The sequence below is a fragment of the Mustela nigripes genome, chromosome 6, assembly GCF_022355385.1.
Source record: "Mustela nigripes isolate SB6536 chromosome 6, MUSNIG.SB6536, whole genome shotgun sequence".
Taxonomy (NCBI): Eukaryota; Metazoa; Chordata; class Mammalia; order Carnivora; family Mustelidae; genus Mustela; species Mustela nigripes.
Genome location: NC_081562.1, coordinates 33,866,478 through 33,879,873, shown reverse-complemented (window position 1 = coordinate 33,879,873; position 13,396 = coordinate 33,866,478). Strand labels below are relative to the sequence as shown.

Genomic DNA, 13,396 nt, shown 5'->3' with positions numbered 1-13,396 from the left:
AATTTAAAAGGCTCTTTGTAAACATGATGCAACTGAATTATGTACATTGTTTATTATTTGTGCAGGCTGCCTTAGAGGAAGAATGGTTAACTTTAGATTCCACCCGCTTTCCTTCACAAACACTGCTTGTCCCAAACCAGCTGCACTGGCCAAAGGTAACATGTCATGGAAAACTCTTAAGTGCTCCATCTTTTCTCGTTTTTAAGGTTATGCTGTGCTGTAGTGATTAATAATGCAATTTATTGACTTGAAAAACACAATTACTTTTAGAAGCCTCTGACTTCCTCCTCATCCCCAGATGTAATTTTTCATATAGCTTTTCTTTCATTTGCTCCTATTTTTTTCTTTATTTTGGATTTCTTTCAACACTTTATTTCACAGTAGCAAAAAAAAAAATGATATACTTCAGCTGCATATTTGGCAATAGACTAAAATCACTAGTTGACAGCACTTTAAAAATACAAAAATATGCATTAAGAGGGCAACAGCTGAAGATTCTCAGTCAGAGGTCAATGGACTGCAGTATCTGTTATTTATTTGATAATCTTTGAAGTTTTTGTTTTCTGATATTTTTTAAGATCTTTGCAATTAATCATTCTGTATATGCAAACAATACCAAAAATCATATCCCCCACCACTACAATAAAGTACATTTTTATGTGTATTACATAAATTTATTATAATTTTCAATTTTTATATGTGTTTTCCTTGGGAGACTGCTCAATAATATGCATGTAAAGTAATATATAAGTGCTGGAATTTTTCAATTTATTTTATACTTAATATACATTACTCTCCTGATAAGTTTTCTGGAACCTTAAAATATGATGATACTTCACTGAATTTACGAAGTCATCCAGCTCAAGCATGGCTATGTAATGAGAAAGAAGATTTGTTTTCATCAGAACATGCACAGTTTAATAGCAGGTAAGCTACATTGCTCTTTTAGAGGATTAACCCATGAGGAGGGTATTACAATTATTACATAAGTAGAAAAATAATGAAAAGTAGGTACAAATTTGCTTGTATAGAAGATGGAAGGGCATTTAACGTTAAAACGGTAATCATTTTATGGGGTTTTCAGTAAAAAAAAAAAATGTGTGAGGTAGCTTCCTTAAAGCAACAACAAAAGTGTCAGTGAAATAATGTCATTAATGGTTGTAAACAAGTGAACTTTTAAATACTACTATATAGGTAGAGATAAGAAATAGAATAAAAATTCCAGTGCCGCATTTCTTTCGACAAAAGGATTGAAATATGCTTCAAGTAATTGAAATGTAAACATTTTAAATTAATGGCAGACTTTTATTACTTTTCAAGATAAAGTTTTTCTGTAAGTTAAATGGATTTTATTTCCAAGTTTGAGACAACATAAACAGCTTGTAGTTTTAAAAAGTGCTGATATACTTGTGTTGATTCAGTTAGTATAGTTTTTTTCTATTGCCAGATCACAAAATAGGACTTTATCCTGGACTCCTGAATCAAAGACCAGCAGAAAGAGTTTGCTAAAAACTGAAAAAGAAGAAAAAATTTCAAAAGAATGGTATGTGGTCTATTTTACACTAACATATGAAGAAATTGAGAGACTTTTAAGTGTTCAGGGCAGTTATTTTTCAAGACTTTATGAATTATTAGTTTTTAAGAAACTGTATGCATGTTACAGATTCTTAAATGGGAACCTATATAGTTCAGATATGTATGTTTATATGCATGTAGATATATTAATATGGTATGGATATTTGTTTTGCCTTTATTAAATTTAATCTTTTAATAGGGGCTTTAAAGATATTGCTACTGCTCAGCAAATGTTGAAGAGAGCACAGAAGATGAAGTCAAAGAAATTAAAGAAAAAATTAGGTGGGTGATGAATGCTCTTTGAATAATAATTTTGTGTCTGATATTGAAGATAAATTCTTTTAAAATATTATTTCCCAAGTCATATTTAATAATATTTAATAAGAACAGAAATAAAATTCACAGATATGAGTATATCTAAGGTAATAATTCTGAAAACTTAAGGAAACTTAACAAGAATTATGTTATTACATTAAATGATTTGTTATGCACTTAAATGCTTATCTTCACTTCCCCCTATTTCTTATTTATTTTGTTATTGATAATTCTGTCTATTGTGCACTGAGAATTATGGTGTAATTTATTTCTAAATTGGTTCACTTTGACAAATGTTGATTCTAAAGAGTGCTTCATGTGCTTATTCCTTTCTGTGTTTTTAAATTGCTTGATTGTTTGATAAATTATTTCTATAAACTTGTTAGCTTCATGAATATTAGCTGTGAGGGCTTCACCGCTTCACTTTGTGAAAGAAATACAATGTATATCTTCAGGATTATGCTGAACTTGGGAAATGTTCAGAAGTATCCTTTTTTCTATCCCATTTGATTCTCCAAATCATTTGCTTCTTTGGGTACCTCTAATCATTTTAGTATCGTTACTTAATAGCAGAGTAGCTTATAGTCTCAGGGCATAAAATAGCTGGCCATTATGACTTTATATCTATGATTAAAACTACTTAAAATTATTTGCATGTTGTATGTAACTTAGCATTTACTTGTAACTTTATATTTACTCATGGACTCATAGGTTTAATATAAGTAATGTGACCTCTTTTTAAAAGCTGTTTTGAGTTTTTCTTGTTCAACAGCTTCTTAATTTACAATGATTTTAACATCAGTAAAATGTTTTCATAAAAGTACCATTAGTCCTGAGAAAAACAGAGAATCTATCTTATAGTTCTAGCTTATATAATTATTCAAAGAAGCTTTCAGAAGATTAATTTTTCTTTATTAATTTTATCACTTATTATTTTAATCATTAATCCATAGAATTTTAAAAATGTATATATATATTTTTTAAAAAACAAAAATAAAGATAACCAAAATACCACTGGTTTCCAAGAAATAGCTGATATTTTTTGACATAGCACTTTATTGATAAATTCCTGATTATTTATTTTTATATTCACAAATGTTCAACTTTCCTTTTTTAGTGTTATATTAGTGACACCTCTTATCTTTTTGAGATAATGTAGTATTTTTCATTGCATATGTCAGGTTTGAGAGAGTGAAATTTTAAGCATTTTTAAAGAAAATGTGAATATGTGCTCTATTCAACTTCCTTTGTGATGTAAACTCCTGTTAAGTTAATCAGAGCTCAGTTAACTGAGTACTATCTCAGGGAGTAGTAAGGAGGGAAATAGTAACTCCAAACTCTTAACAATAGTGGGTGCAACAAACATTCTATAAGTAGCTGTTTTGAGAATGATAGTTTCTGAAACTCCTGAGGGAAGTTCAAATATCAGAAGTGGCTTAAGTACTGATTCAGCCCAAGTTCAACAAATAATTATTACTTATTTATGTTCAATAGCTATTTTTTAAAGATATTTACAATGTTTGTAATAGTTTCTGATAATGAAGCTAAAGCAAAGTTTATTTTGTTAAACTCTGTCTCTGGAAATATATAGGTCTTTCTTGCTAATTCTTATAACTAAGGGATTTTCGTTGTTGTTGAGCTCATTTTTAATAAATCAGCACAATAAATAATAGATTTTAGCAAAAAATTTAAATAAAGAATTTATGCTCATACATAAAAACCAAACCATTGTTTTAATGGATAAAAATTAGACATAATCTTCATCAGGCAAAAATTAAGCCCATTTTTATCTGTCACAAGGTGGCATGGTAGGGTAACAAATGTAAAAGGACAAGCAGACATACAAGTTAACAACCACATCTTAAATTTAACATTTTGACAATAGTCATTATGTGTGATCTGTTGGGTAAAAATCCAGAATGGCAACTGTATAATTTTTTATAGGGATCATTACTCTAATTACATGATTGTAAACCAAATTGCATTCTTACTTCTGTGGGAGGTTTTATGTCTCTGTTACATTTTTGTTTTACTTTTGTTTAATCAAAATATTAGATTGATAAAATAAAAGCAATTTTTTTCTTTAAAATTTGAATCTGAAATGTCAAACTTAATGATGACCTTTTAAATTCTTCTCATTCTTTTTCTCTACTGCCCCCTCACAACATAGATTCAGAATAGAAATATCCAAAGTAAGGTTAAGGATGAAGTCATGATAAAGAAAATCAGTAGGATCCTCTCCAATTATGATGCTTTAATCTTCTATTGGGTTAATAATGTAGCACTTATGTCACTTTGTATCTGTGACTGAATGAATCATTTAAGACTATGTACTTCAGGTTTTCTTCTTACAGAAAAAGAACTTTCTAGTATCTTTCCTGTTTACATTTCAATCTGTGAACTTATTTAAATCTGCCTAAAATAATGGCCGTAATTTTAAACTTTTACTTACTAATAAATTAAAATATTTTAGATACTTAAACCTTAAAAATTTGCTAGTAATATACATGGAGATAGATCGATTGATCTATCTGTATCTTGTATGGCTAACCTGCCAACTTGAAAATCGTAAGCCACCAGAGGGCAACATTGTCCATAAAACTGCTGGAGACTAGCCATCTCTGGGGGTAAGGGGTAGGGAGGGTGGAGCATCAGAGAATAAAAACTTAATTAAATGGAATCAGTTAAGATCTCCAGTCTAACAAGGCTTGTGGGGGTGGGGCATAATTGCACATATCATGGAAGCTTTAATTCAGATTTCTAGCATGAAAGACTTTAGCACAAGTTGCTTTGTTGCAAACACATACTTCCTGTTTGTATCTTACACATGTATTTATTAGCCAAGGGGTATGAGTCCGCATAGCAATATTTGATTTAAGAGGAGAATGAAAACAGGACAAAGGCAGAGGGTTAATTATTTAAGAAAGCTGCAGATAGAGGAAAAATACGACTGAGTTTGCTGATTAGCGAAGAAGAAGGGGGCCAGGGAGACATATGGTATAGGTAATCATCAGGGGAGACTCAGTATTGATGACTTCTATTGGGATAAATGAGGCCATCTGCTTTAAACAGAAAATAACAGGAGGAGGACAGGAAGTGGGAAGAGGAATTGTTTGGAAGCCATAGGATGAAATCTAAAATTGTGGGGAGTTATATTTATTCAGTTTGAGTTTGTGTTCTGACTGTTGTTATCCCTAGTAAGTTATTACTTAATAAATATGATGGACATAAGCATAAACAGGTAATGACTGGTCTTGTTTTTATGGGGTTTTAATTTGTCTTTTTGTTTTTACTGTTGCCTCATGAACAGAAATAATTTTAGAGCCTGGTGATCTGTGTTAGAATTTAGCAGATACCTAGGGAAGTTTAAGGTTTATAACTGCAGTGGAGAGCATTGCTGGTTTATTGAAAACATGAGTCAATAACCTAAAAGTAGTGAACATAACTGTAGAAAAATGGAGAGGAACAGAATGGGGAAGAGAATAGATGCTTGGGGTTTATGTGGAACTCTCCTTAGGATGAATTCTGGGTATAGGGGTTTGGGTAGAGAGCAATGATAAGAAGTTTGAGGGGGTAAGAATATAAGGACAAAAACATAATGTGATTTTTCAACATTTATCATGCTTATGCATGTCACATTTCAAATTTCAGACAGTGAAGAAAGAGTAGGATGAAGCAAACAAGGTTAATTTAGTTATAAAGGTAGGACCACAACTAGGGATAAGAATTATCTTGCAGCTGTTTATAATATCTAAAAACACTCAATACATATTAAGCATTTAATAAATACTTGCTTATTTTATTTCAGTGATGAAAATAGCTTGAGACTGTGATGTTAACATTGAGTTATAGTCCAGAATGAAGCCAAGTAGAAAATAAGTTAGGCTAACTTTTTAACATGAATTGAGTACTTCATGAGCTATAGCAAAGAGATCAGGTTGCAAAATGATAGGATAACTAAAGAATGAGTGTTAAGGATCAAAAGGGAAGAGTATAGACAAAACTGTGGCAAAATAAACTTTGTTGATGATTTATTTTGTTTATTTCAGTGATTTCCAAAAATAATTAATAAGATTTTTGATCATATGTGCTCTCAACAAAACAATAATAAAGTCGATTTAAATAGTAAGATCCTGGAGGGCCAAGACTCTCCTTATTCCCCACTGAATTCCCAGAACCTGAGAGATACCATGCCTGGCATATGGTAGATGATCAATAAATAACTATTAACTAAGTCCGCAGTAAATTAGATAAGAGTCACTAAATGCTTTTGATTGTGTGTACGTGTATGACTGGGTGTGTGTATTGCAGTCATTTAAGTCTATGTTTCTATTTGGGAAGACAAATTTAAATTAGTAAATAATACTCCTTAGAAAAATGGAATATGGGATGCCTAGGTGCCTCAGTTGGTTAAGTGTCCAACTCCAGATTTCAGCTCAGGTCGTGATTTCAGGGTTGTGAGATTAAGCCCCGCTTAGGGCTCCACACGACATGGAACCTGCTTAAGATTCCCTCTGTCCCTCCCTTTATGGCCCTCCCCCTCCTAAAAAATATAAATTTATAAATAAATAAATAAATAAATAAATAAATAAATAAATAAAATGATGAAGTACATCTAGTCATCCAGCCTTGACTTATAATTTATTTTACAGCACTACTGTACTTGTATGTACTTATACATACAAAAATGGATAATAAGGTTTTAATGTATGAAGTTAACAAGAATATCAACCAATGAACTAATATTAGGACTCTAGAAACTGAAAAGGGATTATATAGGGGATGAAATAATTTCAAGAATATTCTAATGCCTATATAGGTTATGTTACTTAAATGAGATAATGAAGTACAGAGTCATATGTGTAATAGAAACTCAGCTTCCTTATGGGTTTCTTTTAAATATTTTATAAAAATGTATTTAAAACCTATTTCCCAGACACTGAGAAAGCCATACTGGGACATAAAAGATTTTAAAAACTGCAACATCATCCTTGCATTGATGATCTCAAAGGAGTAGATTTAAATGTATAAAACTGATTTTATAATGTAAGAAAAAAATACCACAGGCTGTACTCTTTACAATAAACTTGTCCCTTGACATGTCTACTTGACTATATTTTTGGGGGTTAGCATAGTATCTTATTTCACAGTGATATTTCCAGGGACTATCAAAATCAAGTGATGTTTTTCCCCCATCTAGAATTACTATTTTTCTTGCTTCTTATTATTATCCCTTTGCAACTTGCATTGCTGTAAGTTTTAATAAATTTAAGGTTGTAATCACAATGTTTTAGAATGAAAGGATATTGAAAATGTAGCACTCTTTATGTGCCCCTGATGAATAAAATTATCTTTTTGTGTGAATCAAGCTAGATAACTCTCCTAAATATTTTATATATATTATCTAATCTTGATAATAATGAGGAAAGCTCAGTGGGGAATCTGCTTCTCCCTCCCCCTCTTGCACTCCCCCCTGCTTGTGCTCTCTCTGTCTCTGTATCTCTCTCAAATGAATAAATAAAAAAAAATCTTTAAATTATTTGTTATTTTTATTGATGTCATGTTGAATTCATATAGAACTACCCAACTCTTAAAATACCTTAGGTCACATATAATTATGAGGTATGCCCAAATATTGACAAATATTTTCCCTAATCTTGAGAAATATAATCTCTGTGAACCATGTAAATCATGCTTAATAATGATAAATTGTTGCTAGACTAATGGAAATATTAGGTATCCTCATGCTTGAAAAATAACTTTTTGACTACTATTCTGTTTTTCTAATTAACATTCTAAAAATATACTACCTTAGAATTTAATTAAAATATATAATTTGGGCTTTATACTATTTAAATTATAATTTTCCATTTAGCATATTCAATTATATATTGCATTAGATACTAGTTAAGCAAAGATTCTTAAAGTCTCCTTTTGCAAGATAATGTAAGATATTAAGAAAATGTATGCTGCCTTAACTAGTGGTTTCATGTTAACCTACGTTAAATGCATAACTTTCTGCTTTTTCTTCTATCCCCTGTTACTTACATCACTATTTTCTTTTCTTACAGTTTTTCAACAAACACAAACTGCAACTGCACCAATCCCCCATTACCAATAAATCATAGGGCTCTGTGTTTACAATCATTCTATTAATTTCATAAAATTAATAGATTTAGAATGTTCTTGGCTATAAAATGTATATAGAACAACTTCTTTGTTATATAAGATATTAAGGCAAAAGAGAAACCATTAATTTATTTGTAGAATTAGTGAAATGATCTTTTTTCTATTTCTTGTCTTATCATTTGTCTTGCTTACATCTTCTTCCCAGCTCCTCAAATGCAGAGGAAAAAAAATAGAGTATATGATTTTTCCTGTAATAATGCCTTTTACCTACTATGCATTTATGGAAATTTTTCTTTATTCCAGCAGATATATTTAAGAATTAAAGAAAGGAGCTATAATAATAAATAGTAAAGCAATTCCTCAAATAAAAAATGATGCCATAACTAGAAAATTTTATTATAATTTTTTCACATTACTAGTATTTCTGTGCTTTATATTAAGTATTGGCTATGTACTTAATCAGATAACCAAAAATATATGAATGTTTTATTACTAATAGGTATCATAAAAAATTATAGCCATTTCAGAGAAGGACTTAGCCATAGCTGAACTTTTGTCTTATCTTGCTTTTTGTCTAGATCCCATGGTTTGCCTAGCATTATTAAAAAACAATGAAAATAAAGTTTCTGTTACAAAATCACCAAAGATGGCACAACCCAGAAGAGATGGTTACTTTGAAGGTATGGTTTAATCATAGATATGTAGAAAGGTTTTAGATGAAAATGGAGTATGGAATTGTTGAATCACAATATTATACACCTGAAACTAATGTAACACTGTATTTTAACTAACTGGGATTAAAAAAAAAGGCTTTAAAAAAGTAAGGGATACCTGGGTGGCTCAATCAGTTAATCAGCTGCCTTTGGCTCAGGTCATGATCCCAGGGTCCTGGGATTGAGTCCTGCATCGGGCTTCTTGCTCAGTGTGGAGTCTGCTTCTCCCTCTGCCTCTGCCTGCCACTCTGCCTGATGATCTTGCTCTCTCTCTGACAAATAAATAAATTAATAAAATCTCAAAAGAAGTAAAAAAATAAGGAGATTTATAGGATTAAAAGATGAAGATGGAAAATTATATTTAAAATAAAATTTTGAGGGGGCGCCTAGGTGGCTCAGTGGGTTAAGCTTCTACCTTCGGTTCAGGTCATGGTCTCAGGGTCCTGGGATCAAGCCCCATATCGGGTTCTCTGCTCAGCAGGGAGCCTGCCTCCCCCTCTTCCCGCCTGCCTTTCTGCCTACTTGTGATCTCTCTCTCTGTGTCAAATAAATAAAATCTTTAAAAAAAATAAAATTTTTAAATCCTCAATAGTCCTAAAGTACACATAAAAAATTATATATAAAATATAATTAATAAAAGTCAAAATGCAGTTCTTGGAGCTAAAATACTAATTTAGTGTATTGATTCATTCACATAGTAGTTTAGTATTTGTATCAGTGCTTATATAACTTTAAATTTCTTACATTTTTATGTGAAAGTCTTATAAAGCTGTTTCATCATATAACTAATTGTATTTAAATTTTATACTGACTAGCCTATATCAGTAGAAGTGAACTCAGGTGGAAAGGATAGTCTAATATATTTACTTCACTGCCAATATATACAAATTGCATTATATATTATAAATTAAACTCGAATTTTAAATACTTTACTATATTTGAAGCTTGTCCTACTCACTTTTGGGTCAAAGGATTTACACATCAAAAGGGCAGATTAAACTCATAACCGGCAAGGAAATTGAAGCGGTGGTCAAAAATCTCCCAACAAACAAGAGCCCAGGGCCAGATGGCTTCCCAGAGTAATTCTGCCAAACATTTAAAGAAAAATTAATACTTTTTCTTTTCCAAAAAATAGAAATGGAAGGAAAACTTCCAAACTCATTTTATGGGGCCCAAATTATCTTGATCACAAAACCGAAGACCCCAACAAAAAGGAGAATTACAGACCAATATCCCTGATGAACACAGAAGCAAAAATTCTCACCAAAATACTAGCTAATAGGATCCAATGGTACATTAAAGGGATTATTCACCACAATCAAGTGGAATTTATTCCTGGGCTACAAGGTTGGCTCGATATCTGCAAATCCATGTCATACACTACAAAAATAAAAAAAAAAAAAAAAAAGGAAAAGAGCCATATGATACTCTCAATAGATGCAGAAAAAGCATTTGAGAAAGTATAGCCTTGTACATCAATATCATCAAATCCATCTATGGAAAACCCATAGTGAATATCATTCTCAATGCGGAAAAAATGAGGGCTTTTACCCTAAGGTCAGGAACATGACAGTGCTGCCCACTATCTCCACTGCTATTCAACATAGTACTAGAAGTTATAGCCTCAGCAATCAGACAACAAAAAGAAATTAAAGGCATCTGATTTGGCAAAGAAGAAGTCAAACTCTCATCTTTGCAGATGATATGATACTTTATGTGGAAAACCCAAAATACTCCACCCCAAAACTTCTAGAACTCATACAAGAATTCAGTGAAGTATCAGGATACAAAATCAATGCACAAAAATAAGTTGAATTTCTGTACACCAAAAACAAGATAGAAGGAAGAGAAATTAAACACTTGATCCCATTATAATGGCACCCCAAACCATAAGGTATCTAGGAATAAATCTAACCAAAGAGACAAAGAATCTGTACTCAGAAAACTACAGAGTACTCATGAAAGAAATTGAGAAAGACACAAAGAAATGAAAAACATTCCATACTCATGGATTGGAAGAACAAATACTGTGAAAATGTCTATACTACCTAGAGCAATCTACACATTTAATGCAATCCCAATCAAAACACCATCAACTTTTTCCAAAGAAATAGAACAAATAATCCTAAAATTTATATGGAACCAGAAAAGACCCCAAATAGCCAGAGGAATATTGAAAAAGAAAAGCAATGCTGCTGGTATCACAATTTCAGACTTTAACCTCTATTATAAAGCTGTAATCATCAAGATGGTATGGGACTGGCACAAAAACAGCCACATAGATCAATGGAACAGAATAGAGAGCCCAGATATAGACCCTCAACTCTATGGTCAACTAATCTTCAACAAAGCAGGAAAGAATGTCCACTGGCAAAAAGACAGTTTCTTCAACAAATGATGTTGGAAAACAGTACATGCAGAAGAATGAAACTGGACCATTTCCTTACACCACACAGAAAAATAGACTCAAAATAGATGAAAGACCTCAATGTGAGACAGAAATCCATCAAAATCCTTGAACAGAACACCAATTTTATACGATTCTATGAAAACAGACCTTTGACCTTAGCCACAGCAACTTCTTCCTAGATACATCGCCAAAGCAAGGGAAGCAAGGGCAAAAATGAACTATTGGGACTTGATGAAGATCAAAAGCTTTTGCACAGCAAAGCAAACAGTCAACAAAACCAAAAGACAACCAACAGAATGGGAGAAGATATTTGCAAATGACATCAGATAAAAGGCTAGTGTCCAAAAATCTGTAAAGAACTTGTTAAACTCAAGACCCAAAGAACAAATAATCCAATCAAGAACTGGCCCAAGGCATGAACAGACATTTCTGCAAAGAAGACATCCAAGGCCAACAGACGTATGAAAAAGTGCTCAACATCACTCGGCATCACGGAAATACAAACAAAACCACAATGAGGTACCACATCACACCAGTCAAAATGGCTAAAATTAACCAGTCAGGAAACAACAGATGTTGGCGAGGATGAGAAGAAAGGGGAACCCTCCTATGCTGTTGGTGGGAATGCAAGCTGGTGCAGCCCCTATAGATACGGGGCTTCCTCAAAAGGTTGAAAATAGAGCTACCCTATGACTCAGCAATTGCACTACTGGGTATTATATCCAAAGATACAAATGTAGTGGTCCAAAGGGACATGTGCACCCCAATTTTTTTTTTATTTTAATTTTTTATTTTTTATAAACATATATTTTTATCCCCAGGGGTACAGGTCTGTGAATCACCAGGTTTACACACTTCACAGCACTCACCAAATCACATACCCTCCCCAATGTCCATAATCCCACCCCCTTCTCCCAAACCCCCTCCCCCCGGCAACCCTCAGTTTGTTTTGTGAGATTAAGAGTCACTTATGGTTTGTCTCCCTCCCAATCCCATCTTGTTTCATTTATTCTTCTACCCACTTAAGCATGGATGGAACTAGAGCGTATCATGCTTAAGTGGGTGCACCCCAATTTTTATAGCAGCATTGTCCACAATAGCCAAATTATGGAAAGAGCCCAGATGTCCATTGACAGAAGTATGGATAAAGAAGATATGGTGTATACATATACAATAGAATATTATTCAGCCATCAGAAAATGAACTATTGCCTTTTACAATATAGAGGATATTATGCTAAGCGAAATAAGTCAATCAGAGAAAGAAAATTTTCACATGATCTTGCTGATATGTGGAATTTGAGAATCAAAGCAGAGGATCAGGATCATGGGGGAAGAGAGGAAAAAATGAAACGGGATGAAACCAGAGAGGGAGACAAACCATAAGAGACTCTTAATCTCAGGAAACCAGCTGAGGGTTGCTGGAGTGGAGGGGGATGAGAGGGTTGGGGTGGCTGGGTGATGGACATTGGGGAGGGTATGTGCCATGGTGAGTGCTGTGAATTGTGTAAGACTGATGATTCACAGACCTGTACCCCTAAAACAATACATTATTTGTTAATAAAAAAAAAACAAATAGAAGATTATATTTCTGATTTCAGCATTTGGAAGAATTATGGACTTATATTATCAAACAAATATTTAAATGTATCAGAGAAATAAACATGACATAAGTTTGCCATTGCTTTCTCTTTAATGTTAAAATGTCCATAATTTTATCTATACTTTTGGATTATAATTTCTAATAAGAAAAATATATTTGAATTGAAGTGGACCACTTGGAATTTTTAATATTTTGTCTTCTGTACTTATTAAATAAACCTTAAAATTCATGCATTATTATAGCATGGTTACAAGTAGACACTTTAACATTTCTAGTCAGTAATGTCTCAAACTAAAGAAAAAATTGATTAACACCAAGTTTATACAATTCTATAGATGCCTATTAAATATGTAGCAGTGAGAGACATGGGGTCTAGAATTTTCTTCAAAGTATTAGCAATAAATATATATGTAAAAGATAATAAAACAAGTGTAGCAAAGTATTGAAACTGTTGGATCAATAGATGATGGTATATGGAGATTTGTTCTACCATTCTACTTTTTTAATATTAAAATTTTTCCTTGGAAAAACATTTTAAAAATTTGATGGACATTAAAGGTGTCAAAAACTAATATTTCAAAAAAACACTTGTCAATTAGTATTTTAATACAATTAAAATGTGTTTTCAATAGAAGATATAGCTTGGGTTTTA

General features: G+C 32.2%; 1 protein-coding gene across 1 annotated transcript in view; it reads left to right on the top strand.

Moving 5' to 3' along the window:
• The window catches only part of LRRIQ1 (leucine rich repeats and IQ motif containing 1), a 198,602-nt gene that overhangs the window by 99,661 nt on the left and 85,545 nt on the right, over window positions 1–13,396 (top strand). The window contains 5 exon segments of the mRNA XM_059404457.1: window positions 66–155; window positions 806–927; window positions 1,448–1,543; window positions 1,775–1,857; window positions 8,598–8,699. Of these exon segments, the coding sequence (XP_059260440.1) occupies window positions 66–155; window positions 806–927; window positions 1,448–1,543; window positions 1,775–1,857; window positions 8,598–8,699 (493 nt within the window).